General features: G+C 41.1%; 1 protein-coding gene and 1 pseudogene across 1 annotated transcript in view; both read right to left on the bottom strand.

Moving 5' to 3' along the window:
• The window catches only part of SMLR1 (small leucine rich protein 1), a 31,663-nt gene extending 20,417 nt beyond the window's left edge, over nt 1-11,246 (bottom strand). Inside the window, 1 exon segment of the mRNA XM_090280831.1 lies at nt 11,204-11,246. Within this exon segment, the coding sequence (XP_090136957.1) occupies nt 11,204-11,246 (43 nt within the window).
• A 4,655-nt stretch (nt 11,247-15,901) lies between these two features.
• On the bottom strand, nt 15,902-17,185 carry LOC150007765 (keratin, type I cytoskeletal 18 pseudogene; annotated as a pseudogene).
• Between the last annotated feature and the right edge of the window lie 7,730 nt (nt 17,186-24,915).

Below are 24,915 nucleotides of genomic sequence, written 5' to 3'. Positions count from 1 at the left end.
TTCCCCCAGCAGGAATCAGCATCCCCAGTTTACCCCAGTTTGCCACACAAATGCCATCGTTTCCTGAACATGTGTCTGCAGAACATTGGAGTTTAAGAAGTTAATCCTCTTTAGTCTCATCTTCAGGTTCAGCTCAAATGTCACAAAACCTCTTTTCGACACCTCGGGTGCCCTCTTCTTTTCCTTCCTACTCATTCCCCTTGCAACACATGTGTATCTCTATGACAGCATTATTAGAATTTTCTAATGTGTTTCAACATAATATTTTAGCCTTGGAGGGGAGGGGCTTGTTTCTTTAATAGCTTTTCATCCTTCCTATTACTGAGTAGAGTATTTGCACTTAATAGTTATTATATTTGGGCAGGCCATTTTGGAGCTAATTTGATAATGTTCTGTGGACAAAAATATTTCCTGTCCAATTAAAAATATATTACATTGAAGTATGTTTTCAGATTCTCCATAAGTCAGTTGGATGGGCTAGGAATACAAACCCACTGTTTGTGTTACATTATTTATAGTGGTACTTAAACTGATTTCATATCTCTAATCAATTTTCATAATTAATGTTTTCCTTTAGGGAGAAGAATTTGATACTACCTTTCTACCTGTAGGCATTTATGCTTCAGAAATAAAATTGTTTGATTTTGATGAATCTTGCTATTTATATCATTTCAGCTTTTAAGTCCAGAAATCTTTATTAGTTTAGGGTATTTTTCAAATTAATAAATAAACAAATTGATGGAAAATGAATTTCCATAGGGGATAATATGGAAGAAAATGAAAACATTGTTGCTTTATTGGCATAATCTATTTAGCCAAATAACACCTAGGTTCATATGTTGATTCAATTATTATTATTATTTTTTGCATTAATGTTGACATGACCAGGGTCACTCTGTCTGATGTGGTACCTTGGCATAAATTAGGAATCGCACCTCCTTTGAGATTTCCTTGGCAAACAGAGCAAGGGCTGGACTACAACCCTCCTCACCTCCTGAGTCAGGAAACCCACCTGTACAGAGCATATTTGCACAACCGATACAGTGGCTCTATGATGATTTCTTTAATTTTAGGAAAGTTGTTTTTTTCTGTACAATTTCACATATTTCCAGGAGGTCAATGATTGAATATCCTCCACTGAGTATGAGACACATGAGTCGTCGGCAGCCGTCCGTCTCGAGAGACGATGGTGTATCTTCTTAAGAGTCTATCTGCACCGCCGAGAATGGCTGTGCAGTCCGACTCGGGAGTGACACGGTATCTGTCTCCTCCCATGTTGAATCGACATCTTACGATGACGCTGGAGTGACCTCTCCAGTGAAGCTGAAGCTACAGAGCCTGGGCAGGGTGATATGGAGGGTCTGCTGTTGCCCATGCAGCAGACCCCCCCTCTCTTCGCAGCTGAAGGGTCCAAGGGAAAGATGGAGTCAATACAGCTTGGTTTCAGGTGCGCCGCAGGAGTTGCCGGTGTTGACTACAACGTCAAACCGCCTTAGGGACTCCGGCTCCGGATTTTCTGTCGGGGTTTACTCCCTTAGCCTTTCCCCTGAAGAGGTATGCCGCAAGGCAGCGGAGGTTTTTTGGAGTCAGAGTTTTCCTTCTCTGATGTGCCCTGACTGGAAGATCGAACCAGCGACACTTAGCTCGCAGGCCGACGCTCAATCCACTGAGCCAAACCAGCCAGGGTTGAGACACATGAGTACTAATTGTGAAATTAGGTTGGAGAGAGAAATTAAGGACTTCATTAGAGTCATGTAAATCTCAGTTGCATGGTTACTCCTATGGGGCAAAAAAAGCTCAAAGGAAATCAAAGGTAGAAAATTAGGTAAATGTTTCCCTCCCACAACCCACATATTAAGACAGGGATGATAGGACCTTTGGGGCAGCAGCCAGGACACTGAAAATCTTTGGCTGATGTCTTCCATTAATGGCATGTTTGGGTTGGCTCAGACACAGAGGAAACACCACATTTGCCAAGTGGATGAACATGCCCACAGCTTAGCTTCTGGCCACAAAGAGAAAGGCAGAGTCTGTCAGCTGTCAGTGAGGAAAGAGTCCAGGACCATGTCAGAAAGTGCCAGAGTGAGAAAGGATCACACATTGAGTCCCTTTGTGAGCTCATTACTCTGAGATCTACAATTTCTCACCAACCATGAAATTTAATTTTGGTGGGACAAGTGTATTGCTTATCCCGTGACCACCTACTTGATTACTTTGGAGCCACTTCTCAAACGGCATACGGAGAAGGAAATGAAACACTAACATTTATTGAATAGCTCCATTGCTCTTCAGTGTGTTAGATGCTCTCTCATACATTGTCTCATTTAAAATAATCCTTAAATGGTTCCATTTGATCTAAAGTGGAGGATGTTGTAACTGACAGTAAGGAGGAGCCGAATGTTTCTGTTATAGATTTTGCTGGATGCATGTAATGGATTTCCCTTAGGCTTGAGTGTGGTTTTTCTAGTTGCAAATCACAGTGAATGAATGTTGGTATTACATGAATGACCTCATTCATTAGCACATATGTTCCTTTATTTTTCCACCTACTGGTCCTGATTCTGTTTGGTTTCCCCCTGCTGATGTTCTTGATCTATTTTGCCCCTTCCTTCTTTATTTTTGGTTAACGTCATGTGTGGGTGACCTGCTATTATCTCAAGCCCTCATGCCCCATTTACGTACAGGGCTCTCACCTAATCAGTGCCTCATCAGAGGTGCACACTGCTGTCTGGGGTTCTTATTTAATGGGCTACAATCAAGGACATTGAGACAGATCTATTCTGCAAATATTTTTGTATATTTTTTCCCTTTTGTTTTTTAAAGGTGAAATATCGTCACAGAAAAATAAGAGTCTCTGTCTCAGCCTCTCTCCTGGTTTATTATTCTTATTGAAACTGAGTGTGGGCAAGCAGGTATTCATCTGGGAGATTGAGTGAACAATGGAAGGGAAGAATAGTATGTTTGCTATTGTGCTGCTTTTCATCTGTATTGAAGACCTAGAATAAGGTGCTGCTCAGCTCACACAGGTGAGGAAGGGCCTGGCCTGTAGGTCTCTAGAAGCCCACATGTCAAGAAGTGCTAATCTGGTCCCTGGAACTCGGCAGGTACTGTATGGACTTGCATTAGACCTCTGATGGCTGACTGTTTAAACTTGAATGCAAATAGTCCAAGGGCAAAGTCCTCACTTTACACTTTGTCATCTGGAAAATTCAACATCAAGACATTATATAAAATACTCACCTCTCATTCTTTGTCCAGGACAATCTGCCTTTAGTTTTCTCTTTTCTTTTTAAATTTAGATCTTCGTGCATCTAGGCTCCAAGGTGAGATCTCTGTTCTTGAGAAGCAGACAGGCAATGTAAGTGCAAAACATTATTAAGGTTTTGTATGAACTACAGGAAGGAGGAGTGTATTAATCATGCTTTTTTATTTTTTGTAATTCTGAGGCTTTGACACGTTGGGGCCTGACTGGAAAGACTGCTCTTCCCAGAGCTAGCCAATTCCCACCAGGGAGCACACCTTTCACCCGTAAAGAACTGATGATCCAGAGCCCACACACTCATCACCTCTTCTGTTGTGTGTTCACTCTCAGGATTGATATTCCTGTACCCTAATCAGTCCAGGGCCAGGTACCAAACAACTAGAGAGAGCCCCTATACCCCAGAGCCTTCTGAAATTTTTCAGACTAACCAATCCAAAATCTGCTTACTTGCCTTGCCTTGCTTTTCCTGCAGAAACCACAATAAAGGCTCTTGCCCACGTTTTCCTCTCCTTCTCCTGCTTCCAGATTGACCCTGGTGCGGCCCTGTGTGGATGATCTGCCTCTTCCTCTTGGAAACTGTGAATCATAACCTATCTTTTCAGTGTGCTCCTCTCCAGATCTGTGGGCTCCTTAGCTGGAATAATAATAAAGCCTGCATATTAAAACAAGGAGCTACATTGGTCTGGAAGTTTGGAGAAGGCTTTTCCAAGGAAATCCAGGGTTAGAAAGGACCTTGAGGTGACTGTGATGTTACAATGGGGATGTAGGAGAGGAGGAAGGTGGGGGTCCAGGTGGTGGAAACAGCACATATGAAAACCCCAGTGTGATGTGTTCAGGGAGCAGCGAGTACACAGGATGGCGTGAGGGTGCAGTGAGGATGGAAAGATTCGTTATGTTGGATTGTCCAGGGTTTGCCGGACCTGCTAAAGAGCTGGATTTTATTTTCTCTGTTTGAGGAGGCAGCAGATGTTTTAATCACGGTAGCAGCACGGGTCGGTGTGTGTTATGGAAAGATAACCCTGCTCGCACGCAGAATGACTTTGAGCAGAGAAAGGATTGGAGCTGGGGAAGCTAGTTCAAGGCTATCTCAGAAGTTCAATTATATAAACGTGAAAACAGATTCAGTGGAAGTTAAAAATTGAACAGGATATTAGGAATAGATTCAGGAATAGCAATTAAATCTCCATACTCTTCTGTATGTTGCCTTTCGCCACATTAAACTCCCTGGCTTCGGAAAAGGCTGCCCTTGCCCCCAAATGTAGGTGGGTAACAGTACCTATAAGGCTACTGCTAATTACTTTAGTGCTTTCTAATTTTTCCTTTATGTGTCTCCAGTTGAATTTGACAATTCATGAGGACCATTAACATGAATAACGTGAATTAGAAAGGTTGATATATTAGAACCCAAGAGAAGAAAAGTGTTTCCATCTTGATGATCTGAACTCTTACATAAGACTATATTCTTCCTTTTTTTTCCTTTCTATTTTTTTCTCCTTTTCTCCTCCCTCACCCTGAAACTTATTTATTATATTCCCCATATGCATTTGCTTTAGAAAAAACGTTTGTTTCTTTTGAGGTAACACCCATCTTAGCTGCATATATTTGATGAGCTCAATAATGCCTTTTTCAAAGCCAAAAACTTTTCACAGCTAACAGGAAAAGTTTGGAATGTCTTAATGACATATATGTAGAACTGTCTGCTTTTATAAATATAGCATCAGGTGCCATGACCAGAAAAAGAAAGACCAATGAATAATGATCATGGTTTGTCAATAGGAGGAGAGTAAGCAACAGAATAATTTAATTCTTCTCACTATCAACTTGTCTTACTTGAAGGTTTCCTGGCTGAAGAACAGCCTATTAGGTTCTTTGTTATAGTGCAGATAAAGTTACATACTGTGTTATTCCACCAGTGCTGAAAATTGATTTTATTTCTTCTACTTGCTGAAGTCCAGACTAATGAAATTTGACTATTATACAACTAACTGATGTCATGCAGCTTTATAATTGCCAGAGCTAGACTCTTATATGAAAAAACAGCTGGTATACTGTTTTTAAATATTTGACATGTTTTTCTTTCTCTCATTTTTCTTTAACTTTCCCCAATATGTTCTCTCTCTCTTTTTTCTTTGTCAATAGTATATCAGATAAGTAACATGGATTTTTTCCCAATATAATTTTTTAAAGCAAGGCATTAAATATTAACATTACAAATGTGATAGTGTAAGAGAGTGGACAGAAGTCTCAGAATTTGGGGGATGGGGTTCAGGCGAGCACAGCTATTTTCCTGAGAGATGCCCAGTTTCTTAGTTATGCAAATGGCTATGGCTACTCCATGCACCAAGGAGATGGGTGGGGCTTTGACCATAGAGTGGTGTTGCAAGAGCTTATGGGGCCTGCGAGAGATTCTGTGTGTGGCCAGGATCAGTCACCACACTGACTGTCACAGGCCGTGGTCAGGGTTTTAAAATAAGGTGGTAACCATTTGGGCGAGTAGAGTCACACGGTTTGAAAGAGAGCAAAAGCACTCCACCAGCCCACCATGAGGTCAGGTGTGTAAGAAGGTGCCACATGGTTCTGAATTAAGAGCTGAAGAACACGGCCACACAGGCAGAACCTCCCCAGTCAAGCACAAATGAACTGGGGCTGCTGGGAAAGCTGAGCTGTGAACTTCTGCTTTTTGGAAGATGGTGCCCCTGACTATCGTATTCTGAGACTGGCCTGGTTTGGCAGGGGGAGGCAGGACAATGCGCTTTTGGGTGTTTTAAAAGGAGTGGGACTTACAACCAAGATTACTCTATCCAGCAAAGCTATCATTTGGAATGGACGGGCAGATGAAGTGCTTCCCAGACAAGGTGAAACTAAAGGAGTTCATCATCACCAAGCCATTATTATATGAAATGTCAAAGGGACTTACTAAAGAAAAAGAAGATCAAAACTATGAACACTAAAATGACAACAAACTCACAACTATCAACAACTGAATCTAAAAAATAAAAACAAAATCCAACTAAGCAAACCATAATAGAAACAGAATCATAAGTATGGGGAATCATTTGGAAGGTTATCAGCTGGGAGGGGGAAGGTGGAGAAATGGGGAAATGGTGCAGGGACTAAGAAGCATAATCAGTTGGTACAAAATAGACAGGGGGATATTAAGAATAATATAGAAAAGGGTGAAGCCAAAGAACTCATATGCATGACCCATGGACATGAACTAAGAGGGGTGGGATTGCTGGAGGGAATGGGGGTTACTGGGCAGAGGGGAGCAAAGGGAAAAAAATGGAACTCATGTAACAACATAATAAAATATACTTAAAAAAAAAAAAAAAAGGAGTGGTACTTAATGGCCGAAACCTGCAATTAATCTAAATGCGTATAACCTTTATATAAACAATTCCTTTCCTTTTCACCGAACTCTAGTATTGTGAGTTATGCTTTCTGGCAGCGGGCAATTGAGCCCCTCATAACTGAAAAGCCTGAGGTTCTGTTTCAATAGTACAAATGTTTTCTTTCTGAAAGAGTAGTAAGAATTAGTCACTTTCTATTTTAGATTGAAGTTAATATAGCACCAGCTCCTCTATAATAATTTATGGTGTCTGTGGACATCCTGTTTAAGTGTAAAAAATTCACAAGTCCTGGAATACAGACTAACAGTGGTAAAGGCATTGGGATGCCCTAAGCAAACATTTCTTTGAAGTATTTTGATATTTGTTACTACAGAATCATCAACATTCCAAGCATCCTTGCCAACTTCTCTCCTTGTCTCATTCCAACGTGTTTTTCATTGTGGTTGTACATTTTCTCTCTGTAGACCACAGCTACGTAGATTTTACTTTTGTCGTGTTGTGTAGCTTGCTTTCATCATCAATCCATTATTATGTGAAATGTTAAAGTGACTTATTTAAGAAGAAGATCAAAACTATGAACATTAAAATGGCAATAAATTCACAGCTATTGACAATGGAATTTAAAAAACAAACTAAGCAAACAAGCAGAACAGAAACAGAATTATAGACATGGAGCTCATTTGGCGGGTTATTAGTCAGGAGGGAGAAGGGGGAGAATAGGTGGAAAAGTGGAGAGATTAAGAAGTACAAATTGGTAGGTACAGAATAGACAGGGAGATATTAAGAACAGTATAGGAAATAGAGTAGCTAAAGAAATTATATGCATGACCCAAGGACATGAGCTTAGGAGGAGATTGCCAGAGGGAATGGGAGGTACCCAACGGAGGGGGGCAAAGGGACAAAAATTGGAACAACTATAACATATTTAATAAAGTATGTTTAAAAATAAATAAATACTTTAACCATCAAGGATTTATCTCTAATGAGGTCTTTTAGTGTTCAAGGCCATTATCACATTGCAATCACCCAAGATAGGCAAGCAATGGCTGACCACACATATAAGCAAGGCTAACTTTACTCCCAGGTACTTTAAATATTTAACTTACTCACTGCCCAAAATGGATGGTCTGACTGGCCATGGAATCTCAGGGCTATAGCTGTCAGGCTCTCAGGGAGTGAGTCATGATATGTAACTCAATGCCGATAAGTAATGATCAGATGATGTAATAACCTATTGGAAATGTTCTGAGTAGCAACAACCACAAGTTCTGGAATGTCAGTGACTACAGCCAATGGTGAGTGTTATCTTAGGAATACTCCTCAATTATCTGAGCAGAGGAGCTAGACCAGGAGCAGGATTTAAAGGCATAACATGTTTGCTGATCCCGCCAACTCCTATAACTAACTATGCTTTGAAGAAACTTTCAATTTATTGGGAGGAAACAAGAAATTTTATTACCCAGAGTGTTTTTGCTTAAATGAGGGTCACTTCTCATAGCCAGTGGATTGAGGAGAAGATGACTGAGAAGAATTTCTGAAAGGTCAGATCTAATCTTTGTCCTGAAAGACACATGTGCATTGGCCGGGTGATGGATGGAGGGTGTTCTCATCAGAGGAAATGATATGAGCAGTCATGGAGGCACAAAACGAGAAGGTGATTACAGGGGATTACAAGTGATGTTAGTAAAGTGGGAAAGTAAGGCAAAGTGAGCTACACAGGAGGCTAGAGAAGTAGCTATGTATCATGAAGAACCCATCACCGCAGGTATAGCTAATGGCAGCCTGTGTTGGGATTGTGGAAGGAACAGAGGGGAACATTCCTGTCTATGGAGACCATGATCTTGTCTTCACAGAGTATGCCAGCAGCTCAGCAGGAAAATGACATAGAGAAGCAGAATATGCCCACTCCAAATATGCCATTTTGACATAAATTATTTAGAACAGGAGACAATTGAGAAACAGCAGATTTCAAAGAAGCCCTTTCCTTTCTCTCATTTGCCTAAAAGCAGGACATAGATTTGCATTTGTAAAGGTGTCTCACGGTCCCATACCAGAAACAGGAGGACAGCTCTTAGATTCTTAATCCTGGGAGGCAACTCTAGACTCTTATCAGCCCCTCCAAAAGGGAGAGGACTCTACATAACAAACCTTACTAAAATAACTCTTATCTTCCATTCCTTTTCCTCCAAATACCTACCTTTCCACAGTTTCCTGCCCCTGAAAACCTAAACCTCTTTTGATTTATCTTGATACTTCGCTACACATTCACTATTTTTTGTTGACCCTACATAAGCCCCAAGTCCTAACCACCCCTTGAGTTACTCCTCAGTGAGGTTCTCCTGTGTGTGTATGTGTGCTGCACGTGTGAATAAACTGTTTTTCTCTTGTTAGCGTCTTTTTGTCAGTTTAATTTCCAAGGCCCCAGCCAGAGAGACTTGTAAGGTAGAGTTTTTTCTCTTCCCTACAAAAGCGATGTATTTTGAATAGCTCTTTTGACTTTGTTTCCGTCTAACTTGGCACTTAACCAACTTCCTAAAGAACGAAGCCAAAGTATGTCGTTTTAAAATCTACACTGGAAGCCAGTGCATGCTTTTTCCCTCACCCAAGGTTGATAAGGAAAGGAACATTGGAAAGTACCATTAAGTGCCTCTGCCCAGACTCGGCACTGCATGCCTCCAGAACAAGCCGGGCTCTAGGCTACAATATGAAAGAAGCTTCGTGGAGTTGGGTAGCAACTGCCCCTGTTTGGACCTGAACTGATTTTAACATGAGCTGAAACAAATTAAGCAGAGTTTCTAGCACTTTAACTTCCTTCAAAGCTTCAAAATTCCTCTCTTAAAAGCACTCACCAGTTGACAGAGACATGGAACTGTTTTATATACTCTGTCTAACGATCTCAGTTTCCTCAGTAAAATGATAACACCAGAATCTTTTGTTTGAAAGTATCTATATTTAATGGGAATTGATTCATTTTTGTATTGTTCACAGTTATAGGAGTTACAGTTTAGATAAAAACAAAGTACAAGTTCCCCTTCTCCAAAAGGGGAACATCTACAGGGAATTTCTTTAAAAATATAAAAGGTGATATCTTTAAAAAAAAACATTTTTAAATATAATTAACATATAATGTTATATTAGTTTCAGGTGTGCATGATTTAATATTTTGCAAAATGATCACCACAGTCAGTCTATGTAACATCTATCACCACACATAGTTACAAACTTCTTTTTCTTGTTATGAGAACTTTAAAGATCTCTCTTAGCAACATTCAAATATTCAATATAGTATTATTAACTATAGTCACCATGCTGTACATTACATCCTCAGGACTCATTTCTTTTATAAGTGGATGCAAAAGGTATCTTACGACTGCTAAACCTGTTTGGAAATGTAGCTGTAGGCTATGTAGGTGTGAAGGAAATGTCACGTGAAGGACACCTGGGTTGACTGTTCCACTGGAAGAGGCCCACTGCTATGAGTCTTGTTCTGATTAAGGAGTTTGGTGCCTTACCATCATGTTGTTATACAGACTAGAGATCTTTATTTTTTTTTGAAGAAGAAGAAAACTGCACGAAAGGTTCTGGTTCAAGGTGGATGCTACACTTGTGAAAGATCTCTCTTTTCCTAGTGGTCCTGTCTCTCTCAGAACTACCCGCTGGAGAACAGCTTCAAAAGCTGACCATCTTCTGTGTCATCTTATTTTCTTTTCAGGATATGCTCTTAAACGGTTTTTCAAAATAAAGAGAAATTCCCTTTTTTCCCCTTAACGTTTCAGTTTTAGGGGGTTTTCCCCCTCAGTGTCCTGTTCAAAGTGGAACACTTTCCCTTAGCCCAGTTTCCCCAGGATGAAAACGCTGGGGCGTTTGACTCGGGGTCAGACGTCTCACCACCCCCGTGTCTGTTGAAAGACCATTCATCTCTGCTCTCACTCCTTCCCAGGGTGACATTTTTAAATTAGTTCACTTTGATTTATGAATGGGCTTTATTCCTTCACCTTTAATAAACGTGTTAATGCCATTTTCCTGTCCAAGTTCTGGCAAGCCCTTCTATTCCTTGATATGCAATTTTCCCAGATTGTGTGTGAGTAGCAGTGTGGGGAGGGAGGAAGATATGTATAGTTGTTATGTGGAAATAACATGTTAAACTCTCTGTAGGCAATAGCAAATATCTGTGATAATTAAGTTAGAAATCAGCCCTGGCTGGTGTGGCTCAGTGGATAGAGTGCCAGCCTGTAAACCAAAGGGTCACTGGTTCGATTCCCAGTCAGGGCACATGCCTGGTTTGTGGGCCAGGTCCCCAGTTGGGGATGTACGAGAGGCAACCACACATTGGTGTTTCTCTCCCTCCCTTCCCCTCTCTCTCTAAAATTAATTAATTAATTAGCTAATTAATTATTTTAAAAAATAAAATCTTAAAAAAAATTGTTAGAAATCACAGTAAACTTAAAATATGAAGAAACTGAGACAATATGGCGATAAGGGAAGAGCCTTTCTCTTCATGACTCTCTCTATTCATTATGAGAAAAGTCTGAAATCAAGGTGTTGGCAGTGCGAGTTCTCTCTGAAAGCTTGGGGTACAATCCTGACTTGCCTCTTGCAGCTTCTGGGGACTGCTGGCAGTCCTGAGCCCACATGGTTCTTAGGTGCATCACTCAAGCTCTGCCTTCCTATGGCCTTTCCCCCTGTGTTTCTTCTCTGTGCTGGTGTTTCTATTTCTCCTTCTCTTCTGAAGACTTACCACTGGGTGTAGGGCCCATCATAATCCTGGATGATCTTACCTTTGGATCCTGCATTTGATTACCTCTGCAAAGACCCTTTTTCCAAATAAGATTGAATGGATAGGTACCCGATGGACAAATCTTTTGGCGGTCCACTATTCAACCCACTGCAGGGGCTTGCCTGTGTTAATCAATGCTGGATTCCAGTGTGGAGGATGATCCCTAGGAGGTAGAGTGGATGTTCAATCAGTATTTACCTGGCTGGTTTGGCTCAGTGGATTGAGCGTCGGCCTGCGAGCTAAGTGTCGCTGGTTCGATCTTCCAGTCAGGGCACATCAGAGAAGGAAAACTCTGACTCCAAAAAACCTCCGCTGCCTTGCGGCATACCTCTTCAGGGGAAAGGCTAAGGGAGTAAACCCCGACAGAAAATCCGGAGCCGGAGTCCCTAAGGCGGTTTGACGTTGTAGTCAACACCGGCAACTCCTGCGGCGCACCCAGCAGACCCTCCATATCACCCTGCCCAGGCTCTGTAGCTTCAGCTTCACTGGAGAGGACACTCCAGCGTCATCGCAAGATGTCGATTCAACATGGGAGGAGACAGATACCGTGTCACTCCCGAGTCGGACTGCACAGCCATTCTCGGCGGTGCAGATAGACTCTTAAGAAGCTACACCATCGTCTCTCGAGACGGACGGCTGCCGACGATTTATTGAGCGATAGAAGGGGAAAAAAGGCATAAAATGCAATGGACTCCTAGACTTCCTGGCAAATACCAAATAAAATGGCCATGCGATGGTGACAGGATGAAGCAGAAGATACTTTAGAGTATGTCAAAGGGCAAAGTCTTTCACAGCAAAACCAGTTCTGTCTTTCAAATTCAAACCCTTCCACTCACTTCCCTCCTTTCCCTGCTGCTTTGCTTCCCAGGAGGAGAACCACCAAGAAAATAAAAAAATGCTCAGGTGCCAGTGGTAGATTATTCCTGGGAGACAGTTAATAATTGCACATATTTAATGACACACAAAAAGAAGGGGGGGGGGGGGAAGCATACATACAGGGGCGGGGTTCTATATTGTCCTGTCTATATCTGCCACTACCTGGGCTCAACTTTGCATCAGGCACAGTTAGGTCATCTGGACATAGAATGTAGTTTCTGTCCCATGTGACTTCCCCTCTAGTTCAAAGACCAATACAGTGATATCTTGGCTAATGGGTGACCTTGCTAACAAATTTCTCGGCTAACAAAGATTTTTTTCTGCTATTTTCAGACTCAGCTAATGAATGTTTTAGTGGAAGCGTACTAACATAAAGCAGCAAACATGAATGGTTGGGCCATTCCAGGAGCTTATCTTTTCCGTCTGCATGTGTGTAACAAAGAAACGAGCTGACCACATCACACAGGGAGACCCACCAACCCGAGTGGGTTGTTTATGTTTGACACAGTGAGAAGTGAGATGCCTGATGACAAGCTGCTTTGGATTTGATGACAGTGTACTGTAATAGTGTAAAGATGGTCAGTTTTTCATTCTACTTTCCATTCTCCTTCATCCGTTTGGGTAGCTGTTCATCTCAACCTTGGTGAGGTTTTGCCCTTTTATAGTGTGCATTTTACTATTTTATAAAACTTATCTTTAAATAGTGGGCAGCATCCAGAACGAATTAAATGATTGTCTATAGAAACCTATGGGAAATCACGTTTCAGCTAACATATGTGATTCCGGAACCAATTATCTTTGTTAGCCAAAGCGTCACTATATATGCAAAAGAACCTCCAGTGCTATGTCTGTGCACACGCTGTGTTGTATGGAGGAGCCTGAGTACAGGAGAATTCAGAAAAAAGGCTTATAATGAGAACAGTGACATAAGAAAATGTAGGGATCTAGCAGGTCTTGAGAGGATGGTGGATATATAGCTTCATGAAGACTTCCTGGGCAGGAAAGATGATGAGGGAAGATGTGAAGGCCGGGATGTACACACACATTGAAGATGTGCACGTCCCAGCTGTGGGTCTGTGAGGACACAGAAGTCAGTTCAAGGAATTGGAGTGTGTCTTGGGAAATCAGGTTAGATGTGTGTGGTGAAAAGGACAGCAGATTCACGTTTAAAAGTTGCCTTTCTTTCTACGTGAAGGTGATCAGAACTCATTCTTTGGCCTCAGCTTGTTTCTTCACCTCCTAATATGCTCTCGCTGACAGTGGGTAGCTGAGAAAAAAGAAGTAAAAAATGTCTTCACTTGTCCTAGCCAGATGAATTTTACAAGTCTGATTTTTTTTAAACCACTGAGTAATCTTTATTGTCAACTTTTTAGCATTTTGCCCTCTAAATAGCATCACAGGCCTCATTCTGCTTTTTATCTTGAGTTTTTTTTATTTCTCTTGTGATTTTCTTTTCCTCTCCAAATATCCATTTTATTAAATGCAGTCATGTTGCAATTCCTGTTTCTTGTCATATTAGACTTAGTTCCTTAACAGCGTTTGGCCACAATCAGTTTTAGTTCTGGAAATTTGTGTAAGTTTTTAATGTTCTTTAGAATGGATTTCAGTATAGTTCATTAGCTACTCAGTAGTGCTGTACTTGAAACAAATAAAAATTTTTATTATATTCCCAGATATTAAGGCATCATTGACATTAGTTTAATGGTAATTCTCTTTATACAGTGTCTTAGAAGCTAAAATTTTCAACTTCTCTATTAATTATTTAAGCACTGGAGTTGAAGAGTAATCAAAGAAATATTCTGAACAAGAAGCACTCAATCTTTGGATTTATTTATTTCAACCTCCTTAAAATTTCAAAAGAATTTGAAGTGCAAATGCTCTAAGAATTATTAAAATAAAAGTACAAGTAAAAGAACCAATTAAGAAAATGGTTGGAGATGATTATATCTGGAATTCAAACTAAGATTTGTGCTATAAATGAAAACCAAAGCAAAATGTGACAAAACAAAAATATAGCTCTCACCTAATAAAAGGAAAAACAAACCAAATCTCGTTTAATCAGGACAGATGGATTTTTGTTCTGGCACAAATTTATTGCCTAAGTCAAGGAACATTGAACATTTTGGATGAAATATCAATAATTTCTTAAAAGATTCAGAAATATTCTTCATGACCATTTATTATGTCACTGATCAATAAAAACAGTATAATACATTCTATGTTGAATGTTTTTCATTTCAAAAGAGAGGAGACTAACATTTAATAAGAATTGTAGCAGACTGTGTTAATTACTTATTAAATGTCAATTCTCCCCTTTTATTTTGGAGGGGAGGGGTAAAAGAATCCAGGGCGGCGAGCCCAGCTAAAAAACTAGATTTTTCCTGTGTACTTCACAGTTAAGTATGGTCCTGTGACTAAGTTCTGGCTGATGAGAAGGATCCCGAGAAGGGAGGGATGACTTTCTCCTTCATTTTTTCAGCAGCCATATTGACCATGCAGTGACTTTGAGGACTGAAGATAGGAGGCTTCTGGGTCCCTGAACACTTCTGGAGGTGACATACCAGCCTTGGACTGCCTATCTCTGGACTTCTCTTCTGTAAGAGAATAAGCCTTTGTGTGTTTAATCCACTGGAGCTGGGTCTTTTTTGCTAGCAGCCAAATTAAATCACTAACCACGATGCATGCCCATGCATATAAGTCAGTTGCATTTCACATGTTACATCTAAATTGTCTGCATTCCCCTTTGAGTCAGCTGTTACTGACTTAGAGCCTTTGAGGACCTGACTAAGGTCACACAACTCTTTAGAAGAGTTAGGATTTGAACTTAACTGAGGTCTATATGTGTTCACAAATGCTCAAATGTTTCAATACATTTGTGGTGTGCCTGAAGGCTTGCTACGGGGGCTAAGCTTAGAAGATCTGGTGTCTCTCTCAAGCTTTCCTTTTTGAATCTTAATTGTCAAAGAGATCTTGGCAGTGCTAAAAGGAAGCATGGTAACAGCTTTGTTCGGGTATAATCATAGCTTAAAGATAGACTCCACAACCTCTAAGAACAATGTGTTGGGCACAAGCCAATCCAAAGAGAAACTCTCAAAAGGCAGAGGAAATCGAGGAAGACAGCATCAGAAGTCCATGCATTAACATCCTTTCCTAAACTCGACAATAAACCCTGGAGAGTCTACATTTTAATTTGCTAAATGAGGTGGTATTGCTTATGACTCCTTAGCTAGAAAGCTGTATTGCCTGATAGGCTGCTTTATAAAAAGGCATAATGAAAGAAGACAGATGGTGGTTAAAAAGTTGCATGTGATAGGATTGCTTTCTAAAGTCCAGGATTCTACTGAAAAATAATGGTCAATATCCCTCCCACACCACCCATCTACCCAATGGTTTCCTCAGTAGCAGGTGTTCAACTCATTTCAGAAACCTGTCACTGGCCTTGCTCTTCAAGTCTCTGACCCACACCAAGCAGCTTCATGCTCCTGTGCTGGAGTCCCCTTTTCTAATATAAATAGAAATCTGTTTTTCCCCTTCCTTACAAATTTCTGAAAATTTTCTTTTCTTTTTTTTTTTTTAATGAACTGAGCTTTTTATTGGCCTCCTGCCCTGCAAAAAGATCCCCCACTTCTGCTGCCTTTAACCCCTCAAAACTTTGGTGTCATTAACCTCAGACACCACTTTGCCATCCACAGTCCTGCGGGTGGTGGTCTTTTGGATGGTTTGTAAGGAGTGGCTGTTGTCCAGGGCGTCAACAAGATCGAAGTTCTCCCCTTCTTCCAGTAGTTGGCGGTAGGTGGCAATCTCAGCCTCCAGCTTGACCTTGATGTTCAGTAGCGCCTCATACTCCTGGGCCTGGCGCTGCCCCTCTGCCCGGGTCTGGGCCAGCTCTGACTCCAGGTGCTGCAGGATCCCACTGAGCTGCTCCATCTGCATGGCATAGCGCGTCTCCACCCCCCTCAGGCTGTGCTCCAAACTGGCCTTCAGATTTCTCATTGAGTCCAGGTCAGTCTCCAAGGACTGGACTGTACGTCTCAGCTCCGTGAGTGTCACCTCAGCAGCTCCTATCTCAGCGGTCTGCGAGGTGACCACTGTGCTGCTCTCCTCAATCTGATGGGACCGGTACTGGTCTAGCTCCTCTCGGTTCTTCACAGCCAGCTGGGCCCGGATGTCCGCCATGATTTTGCTGAGGTCCTGAGATTTGGGGGCATCCAACTCCACAGTCAGCCCGGAGTTGGCAATGTGGTTTTGTAGACCATTTACTTCCTCCTCATGGTTCTTCTTCATGAAGAGCAGCTCCTTCTTGAGAGTCTCGATCTCCATCTCCAGCTGCAGCCGAGTGATGTTGGTGTCATCAATGACCTTTTGGAGCCCATTGATGTCATTCTCCACAGACTGGCGCATGGCCAGCTCCATCTCATACTTGACTCTGAAGTCATCAGCAGCAAGACGGGCGTTGTCAATCTGCAGAACGATGTGGGCATTGTCCACAGAGTTTGCAAAGATCTGAGCCCTCGGGTCCTCGATGATCTTGAAATAAGGCTCCCAGTCTCTGACCTGGGGTCCCTTCCTCTCTAGGTGTTCCCGGATTTTGCTCTCCACTCTCTGATTCTCAGCCTCCAGGCTTCTCACCCTCTCCAGGTAGGAGGCCAGGCGGTCATTCAGGCATTGCATGGTCTTCTTCTCGCTCTGGATGCCCCCTGTGCCTGCCAGACCCCTGGCCATCCCTGCAGCCAGGCCCCCGGATCCCCAGTTGCCCTGCACGCTGGTGGAGCGGGACACCGAGATCCGGGAGCCCGAGCCCCCGGTGCCTGCATAGACGCTGGCCGCGCTGCTGGCCGGCCGGACCTGGTGACTGGGAGACTGCACGGAGCCCAGGCTCCGGTAGTTTGTGGAGCAGCTGGAGCATGTGCTGAAGCTCATCTTGCCGAGACTCAGGTTGAAGCTGCAGTGAAAATTTTCATTTCTTTCAAGATGGAGCTCAAATTCCTTGGCCTGTCATCTTGTCCCCTAATTTCTAGTTCTACCTTTTATAGCTTCATCTCTACACTCTAATATTCATTTCCCCATAGGTCACATTGAACTTCCCATTCTGCAACATTCTTTTTTACACCCAGCCAATTTCAGGCTAACCAGTTCTGACATTATACCATTAGCACCAGGCTATTTTTGAATTTAACTTACATTGCTCATTTATAATGTGTCTGAGTTCCATATCCCAATGGTCTTACCTTTGTTATAAAGGTGTCAGTGTTACCTTTATTTTTCCCTCTCCTCCCATTTTCTCTAGTGATTAACAGAGGGGCCGTACTTTCTTATAGTGTGCACTTATTTCTCTTGACATTGGGTAATATTTGCAATATAAGGGTGTCACTGAACAACCTTGAGGCACTGCCTCCTATTCATTTTTCTCCAGCTGAGTTGGCAGTATTGCTCTTTTGTTATTCCCTACAGAATTTGTTTTCTCAGTCTATAGATAGCATATATTTTCTTCTTGGTTCAGTGTTTCAGCTTCATTATTTAGCAGCACCTTGACAAAAAATATTATTCAGGAACTCTCTAATCCTAGTAATGAAGCAACTAACACTTCTAAATTTAGCCTATTTGTTGGACTGAGAGGAAACTTAATTTAGAGGACATTCAAGTGTCCTATTGTCTTCTATGCCCTATAATCTGTTTCTTTTTGGATGTTACAGCTTTCTGGGGTTATTTTAAATATCAATTGAAGGTGAATGAGCCCAGAGCACTTACCTCTTCTCATATGTGGATAATTTCCAAATCTGTCTCTCTGACATTGATATCAAGCTCCAGATGCCTATCTGATAATTGATTGGGCATTCCCACCAAGTCATCCTGCTGCAACTTAACATTTAATGTCTAAAACAAACTCTCACCGTATAACAGATGATGTATCCTCCATAAGAATGTAGATTTATTGATGGTGCCATCTTGGTCATAATTATTGAGGCTATTTCATCAGCCTCTTTCTTGTTCAAAAATTACTTGTGGAGTGGGAATTTAACTCATGAACTTGATGTTCAAAGCACTCTACAGATTGACCATACCATCTTTCCGACTTCATGCTCCACTATTTCCCTGACCAATTATTCTTTACTGTGGTCAGGCATGAATTCACTGCTAGAGAGATTTTTTCACCGTATTTGTTTAAGCAGTACTCTGGAGAAATATCCTCTTTTCTTTAATCAGAAAGTTACAATGAAGTCACTGAAAGCTTGGCCCCTTCAGTCCACAGAATTGTCCTGACTCTGTGAACTACTCCTTTATACCTTGAATATGTACCACTTCTTTGATACATATTATATGTATTATAGAGAATCTAATGTGGTTTGTAAAAGTAAACACAGTGGAAAATTAATGATGAAAATGAAAACTATTTATAAAGAACAGGAGGAGATGTTAACAGATAATCTGAGGTGAAATGTTTGGTTTAATGCATCATAAATGTGGCTGACTTTCCAAACAGATGAGCCAAACTGCCAAGGAACATTGGGTTACAACATTCTCATTTTATAGTTTTATTTTTATATAAAGGAAGCATATGAAAAGGCTCTGCAGAAAGCAACATTTTCCTGAAATGAAATCTGACAATGCATTTACAGTATGAGTGTTTTTTCATAGGTAAAAGTACTTCACAGTATAAAGGGAACTAGAGTGCCCCTTGCATGAAATCTTCCAGTATCAACCCTTTACAAAAATACAGTGTGAAGTTGAAAAGCTGAGATAGTGTCATTCTGGTATTGCACTTTCTGTTGATCTAACAATGTCATGATAGTTTGGGAAACCTAAAAGAATAAACAGTTTGCTTGTCCATTTGACTTTGTCATATTGCACATGAGGGAGCTTTTGGATTTCAGGCCATTTCTCTGACAAGTGCTTGATCTGCATGAAGTCTGTTGCTGATAAAAGAGAAAACCATATGCTCAGAGACAAGATGCACAGAAGGCAGAGTTATGATCCTGTTGTGAAAATTTAAAAACCAGAGTTGTAGTCTATCCAAATAGTCTAGCCTGCTTCAACTTTCTCCTTCTCTCCAAAAACAACAACTTTATAAAAACAAGAGATTGTACCTATAAAATTAGTACAATGATTCTACATATAAACAAGTCTATGCAAAAAGACTAGAAATAAAGACAAAAATTTTTAATTGAATTAAATTTTATTAAAATGGTGGAATTATAGGGTCAATAATTTCTGGATTTAAAATTTGCTTGGTTGTTAAAATAATGCTAAACAACCAATAAAAATGTGAAAAGAGCTTTCCATCTTCTCTAGCTCAGTTAGTTGGGTAAGACCCAGAATCAGCTTTAATGTCTTCAGCAACATGCTTCCAGCAACAGCTCGTATTTAACATTTGGGTCTCTTCACCTACAGCAGAAAGACTGACCCAAGACAGGGTGAACCAAGTTTGTCCTCTTCCCCTCTTGCTTTCTCAATGACACCATTTCCCTACTTAAGGCCCTGATACTTGGTCAGGATCTCATGTCGGTCCCCTAGAGGACATTTTTTTCTGTCATTTTCTACTTCTTTCTACTACAAGGCTCAGAGGCACATGTACTGAGGGTTTTTTGTTTTTGACTTTTTTGATATTACTTAATTAACAGTAATAATATTTAATTCCCTAGTATCATTATCTTATATCCTAGAATTAATATCTATGCTTTCTCTGTTATTTCTACTTCTGGAGATACGTTGACAAAACATGACAGGACTGAGAACACACAGTCATACAGTATGTCTTACAATTCGCTGTAGAGTTGGTGAATAGCCACTAATGAAAAGCTGAGATAATGTGATTCTGGGATCATGCTTTCTGGTGATCTATCCTAAGATAGATCTAAGAGAACAAAAAATGTTGGATAGTTAATTATTTTGCTCATATGGCTCCCAGGCTTAGTTTCTCTTAGGTCTTAACTCCAGATTATTGAGAGAGAATCTCATAGACCACTCAGTTATCTCTCCTTCTTCTGGTCACTCTTACTTCTCTGTCTTTAAGATAGGCCAGTCATTCTTTTGTCCATTGTTTTCTCTGCCTGGAACAGTCTACTCCTGAGTACCCGTGTATACAGTTTTCTTTCACCTTATAAGGGCCAGTTATAACATCTTGTGGGACATTGGTGCTCAGGAAATATCTACTAAATGACTGGATTCATTTAGATAGTTGTAGTTTTAAAATAAACTGATAATTTTACATTTTATATATGAATTCCATCTGGTTGATTTTTTCAAAGGCTAAGTGAGCCCCAGAAGCAGATTATTTTCTCTCTAAATGAGAAATGTGTTTACATAAAGGCAGGAACTCAAAAAACAGGGGTAAAGCCCTGACACCTCCTCTGCTGCCTCTTGTTTTTCTGATACGTAGTGGGGAAGAAAGAAAAAGGAACTAAATCAAGGTTATACTTTCTCACCATTTCAAGCAGGGTGTGGTGCAGGCTGATGATGCAGAAGTTTGAGAAGAATCCTTCTAAAAGCCTGCAGGTAATACATAAACTGTCTTCTTCCTTGCAAGTATAGGGGAGCATGGCACCCCTATGGGCAAGTCTAAACAGATGTAATGGTAGAAACACCAAATGGACATGTATCCAGCCTAAAGCAGTTTCAGAGAAAAGGACATCAGCTCCCTTTTGTATAGGGCCAGCTGGCTGTAGTCTAATTCTGACAGACACTGGGCATTCAGGGGCCAAGCTGTGTAGTCAGGAGCTAAACACCCAGCATTTCTTTCGAATACACAACTCCATGTCAACCAACATTTTAAACATCATTGGCACCTAAACCTTGGGTGATTATATTCCCTCATTCCCTTTGTGAAGGCTATGGGCCAATTAACACCTCTTAATTATTTATAAAACTCTCTTGGCTCTCAAAGTCTACTGGTTTGGATGATAAATTGTCACTCTAACCTCAAGATAAACTGCTAATTTTTAATTCCATTGCATCAGCCAATTTACTCCTAAAACCTAGAGGCTTCTTTAAAGGACATTCTGCTGACACAGAAAGTTTATTACAAGGTGTCATTTGCTTTCAGGATTCAGGAGAAGGGCATTGGCCTGTGAATTCCTACTAGAACAGAATTTGTTGTTTCACCAGGTGGAAAACTCTTTGAATTCTAAGTACGCCATTTAACAAATAAACATTTGCCCCTATAGTTCCATTACATTTTTTAGGTATATTTTATTGATTATGTTGTTACAGTAGTTCCAATTTTTTCCCCTTTGCTCCCCTCTGCCCAGTAACTCCCTTCCCTCCAGCAATCCTAGACCCCTTTATTCATGTCCATGGGTCGTGCACATAGTTCTTTGGCTTCACCCTTTCCTATATTGTTCTTAACATCTCCTGTCTATTTTGTACCAACCAATTATGCTTCTTAGTCCCTACACCATTTCCTCATTTCTCCCCCTCCCCCCTCCCAGCTGATAACCCTCTAAATGATCCCCATACCTATGATTGTGTTCCTAGTCTGGTTTGCTTAGTTGGATTTTGTTTTTATTTTTTAGATTCAGTTGTTGATAGTTGTGAGTTTGTTGTCATTTTAGTGTTCATAGTTTTGATCTTTTTCTTAAATAAGTCCCTTTGACATTTCATATAATAATGGCTTGGTGATGATGAACCCCTTTAGCTTCACCTTGTCTGGGAAGTATTTCATCTGCCCTTCCATTCCAAATGATAGCCTTGCTGGATAGAGTAGTTCTGGTCGTAGGTTGCCTTTAATCACATTGAATACTGCTTGCCAGTCCCTTCCTGCCTGCAAAGTGTCCTCTGAGAAATCAGCTGATAGTCCTATAGGCACCTCCTGTAGGCAACTCTCTGTCTCTCTCTTGCTGCCCCCAGGACTCTCTCTTTATCTTTCACCTTTGGCATCTCAGTCATGATGCATCCTGGTGTGGTCCCCTCTAGGTCCAGCTCACCCAGGACCCCCTGTGCTTCCCAGACCTGTATGTCCATCTCCTTTGCAAAATTTGGGAAGTTTTCCTCATTTTTTCAATTTCTTGCTTCCTCATTCTGCACTGGTTGATGGTTTTTTTCTTCCTTATGTTCTAAATTATTGATTTGAACCCCGGTTTTCTTCCCTTCACCATTGGTTTTGTGTGGATTTTCCTTTGTTTCACTTAGCATAGCCTTCACTTCTTCTCTTATGCGTTTGCCATACTCAAGCATATCTGTCAAGCCTGTGAACATCTTTATCACCAGTGTTTTGAATTCTGCATCTGTTAGGTTGTCTATCTCCTCATTTGTTAGGTTGGCTATCTCCTTGTCACTTAGTTCTCCCACTGGAACCTTGATCCACTCCCTGTTTTGGGCCATACTTCTCTGTCTTCTCATTCTGACAGGCTCCTATTTTTGTTTTCCTCCGCATCCCAGGTAGAGCTGTCACTCTGGTTACGTTGTAAGGGGTGGAGTGTTAGGGATTAGTCAGTACAGGGCAACCTGTTTCACCACATTGTAGCACTGTATGTAGAGGAGGGGCCTGAGAGGGAACAATGCCACCTGCCCAGCAATCACCCCTTTTCCAGGCATCCCTCCCACTTCCGCACCAGATTGGCACCTCTCTAGCTGCTTCCCTGGCCATTGTTCCCAGAGTGGGTGGGTCTGCAGATGTTCTAGGACTGTGGGGGCCCTTTAAAAACGCGGATTCTGCTGAGAGACCGGCAGTTTCTGCTTCCACCCCAACCCCCACTGGTCTGCACAGTCAGAAGCAATGAGGCTTGATTTTTCCCCAGGGCTGGGACTGTGAGCTTTGAGGTCCAGTGAGGCACTGGGCACACTCCCCAAGTGTCCCTCCTGACTTTTTAAAATGTGTGACTGCGCTTTCTGCTGGCCTGCTGCTGCTGCTGCTGCTGCCACCACCACATCTCATCCTCTCCACTCTGGCTCCACCTCTCCTACCTGTCTGGATGAGTATTTCTTCTTTATATCTTTTTTTGCTGGACTTCCATGCAGTTTGTTTTTTTGGAACTTCTGGTTGTTTCTAGTTTTGAGGTAGTTGTATTCCTTCTCAGTAGTGGAGGGAGACGCAGCGTGTCTGTGTATGTGCCACCTTGGCCGGAAGTCCCTCATAATTCTTTAAGATGTGAGCGAGTGTCCTCATTTTACAGATGAGAAAACTTAGGTTCAGGGAGGTGAAGTCACTTGCATAAGGCCATACAGTTCATGTATCTGAGGGCCAAGCTTTGCACCTAGGTCTGAGCCTCAGCCAAGATCTGTATCATCTGCCTATTACATTTTTCTTAATGACAAAGGAATAGTCTCCATAGGAGCAGAGATGCTGTCATTCTTATTCTCAGGAAGGTGTGGATGCCCACAAAATCTTGCATGACAGCACTGAGCTGAGGGGAACTTCAATGAAAGAAAGAGATATGATTGCTCAAGACCTAGGTTAGAAGGAGATGTAATGGTTAATTTTATGCATCAGTTTAGCTGAGCCTCAAGATGCCCATACATGTGGTCAAACATTATTCTGATGCTTCTGTGAGAGTGTCCTTGGACACATATTACAAATATATAATGATATATATCCACATGGTAGTGTCATACAGAATGGCCTCACTGCCCTAAAAATCTCTGTGATCTGCCTATTCATCCCTTCCTCCCCACTAAGGCCTGGTGATCACTAACCTTTTTACTGTCTCCATAGTTTTGCCTTCTCCAGATGTCACGAAGGTGGAATCATACGATATACTGTAGTCCCTCTCTATATCATGGTTCACTTATCGCAGCCTCACTGTATCGCAGAATTTTTAAAAATATTATATCTAATTAGTTATTCCCGATTTTTTGCTATATTGCGGGATTTTGCAGTACTGTATACGTATGTTGTTAAAGTTACGTAGGTTTAAGAGTGTAGAATATGTTTAAGAACATAAGTAGTGTTTATAAAAGTGTGGGAAAGGTTAATAAGGGAGTGGAAAAGTTAATAAGGGACTGGAAACAGTTTATAAGTGTGTGGGAAGGGTTTATAAAGCCTTAAAATATACATAAATACTAAAATAAATGTAAGGTTCCTACTTCGCAGATTTTCACCTATCACGGGGGGTGGGGGGAGTCTGGAACGTAATACCCACGATAAGTGCCGGTATTATGTTCCATACCCCCCCTCAAAGTAGAAACCTTACATTTATTCTATTCTCTTAAACCCATACATAACTTTAACAATATATATATACAGTATCGCAAAATCCTGCGATATAGCGATAGTTAAATATAATATTTTAAAAAATCCCATGATACAGTGATGCCGCGATAAGTGAACCACGATATAATGAGAGACTACTGTACAGCCTTTTCAGACTGGTTTTGTACACTTCATACATTGGTTTCCTTAATGGCTTTATCGCTCATTTCTTTTTCATCACTTAATAATATGTCATTGTCTGGATGTGCCACCATTTTCCCATTCATACAATGAAGGACATCTTGGTTGCTTCCAAGTTCTGTCAATTATGAGTAAAGTTGCTATAAAGAGCTGTGTGCAGGTTTTTGTGGGTGCATATGTTTTCAATTAATTTGGATAGATACCAAAGAGCATGGTTGATGGGTTGAATGATAAGAATGTTAGTTTTGTTAGATACTACCAAAATGTCTTCCAAAAGGGCTGTACTGATTTGCATTCCCACCACCAACAAATGATAGTTCCTGAT

This window comes from Furipterus horrens, unplaced genomic scaffold (assembly GCF_987537825.1).
Source record: "Furipterus horrens unplaced genomic scaffold, mFurHor1.1.pri manual_scaffold_6, whole genome shotgun sequence".
Taxonomy (NCBI): Eukaryota; Metazoa; Chordata; class Mammalia; order Chiroptera; family Furipteridae; genus Furipterus; species Furipterus horrens.
This window is presented reverse-complemented; position numbering and strand designations above follow the sequence as displayed.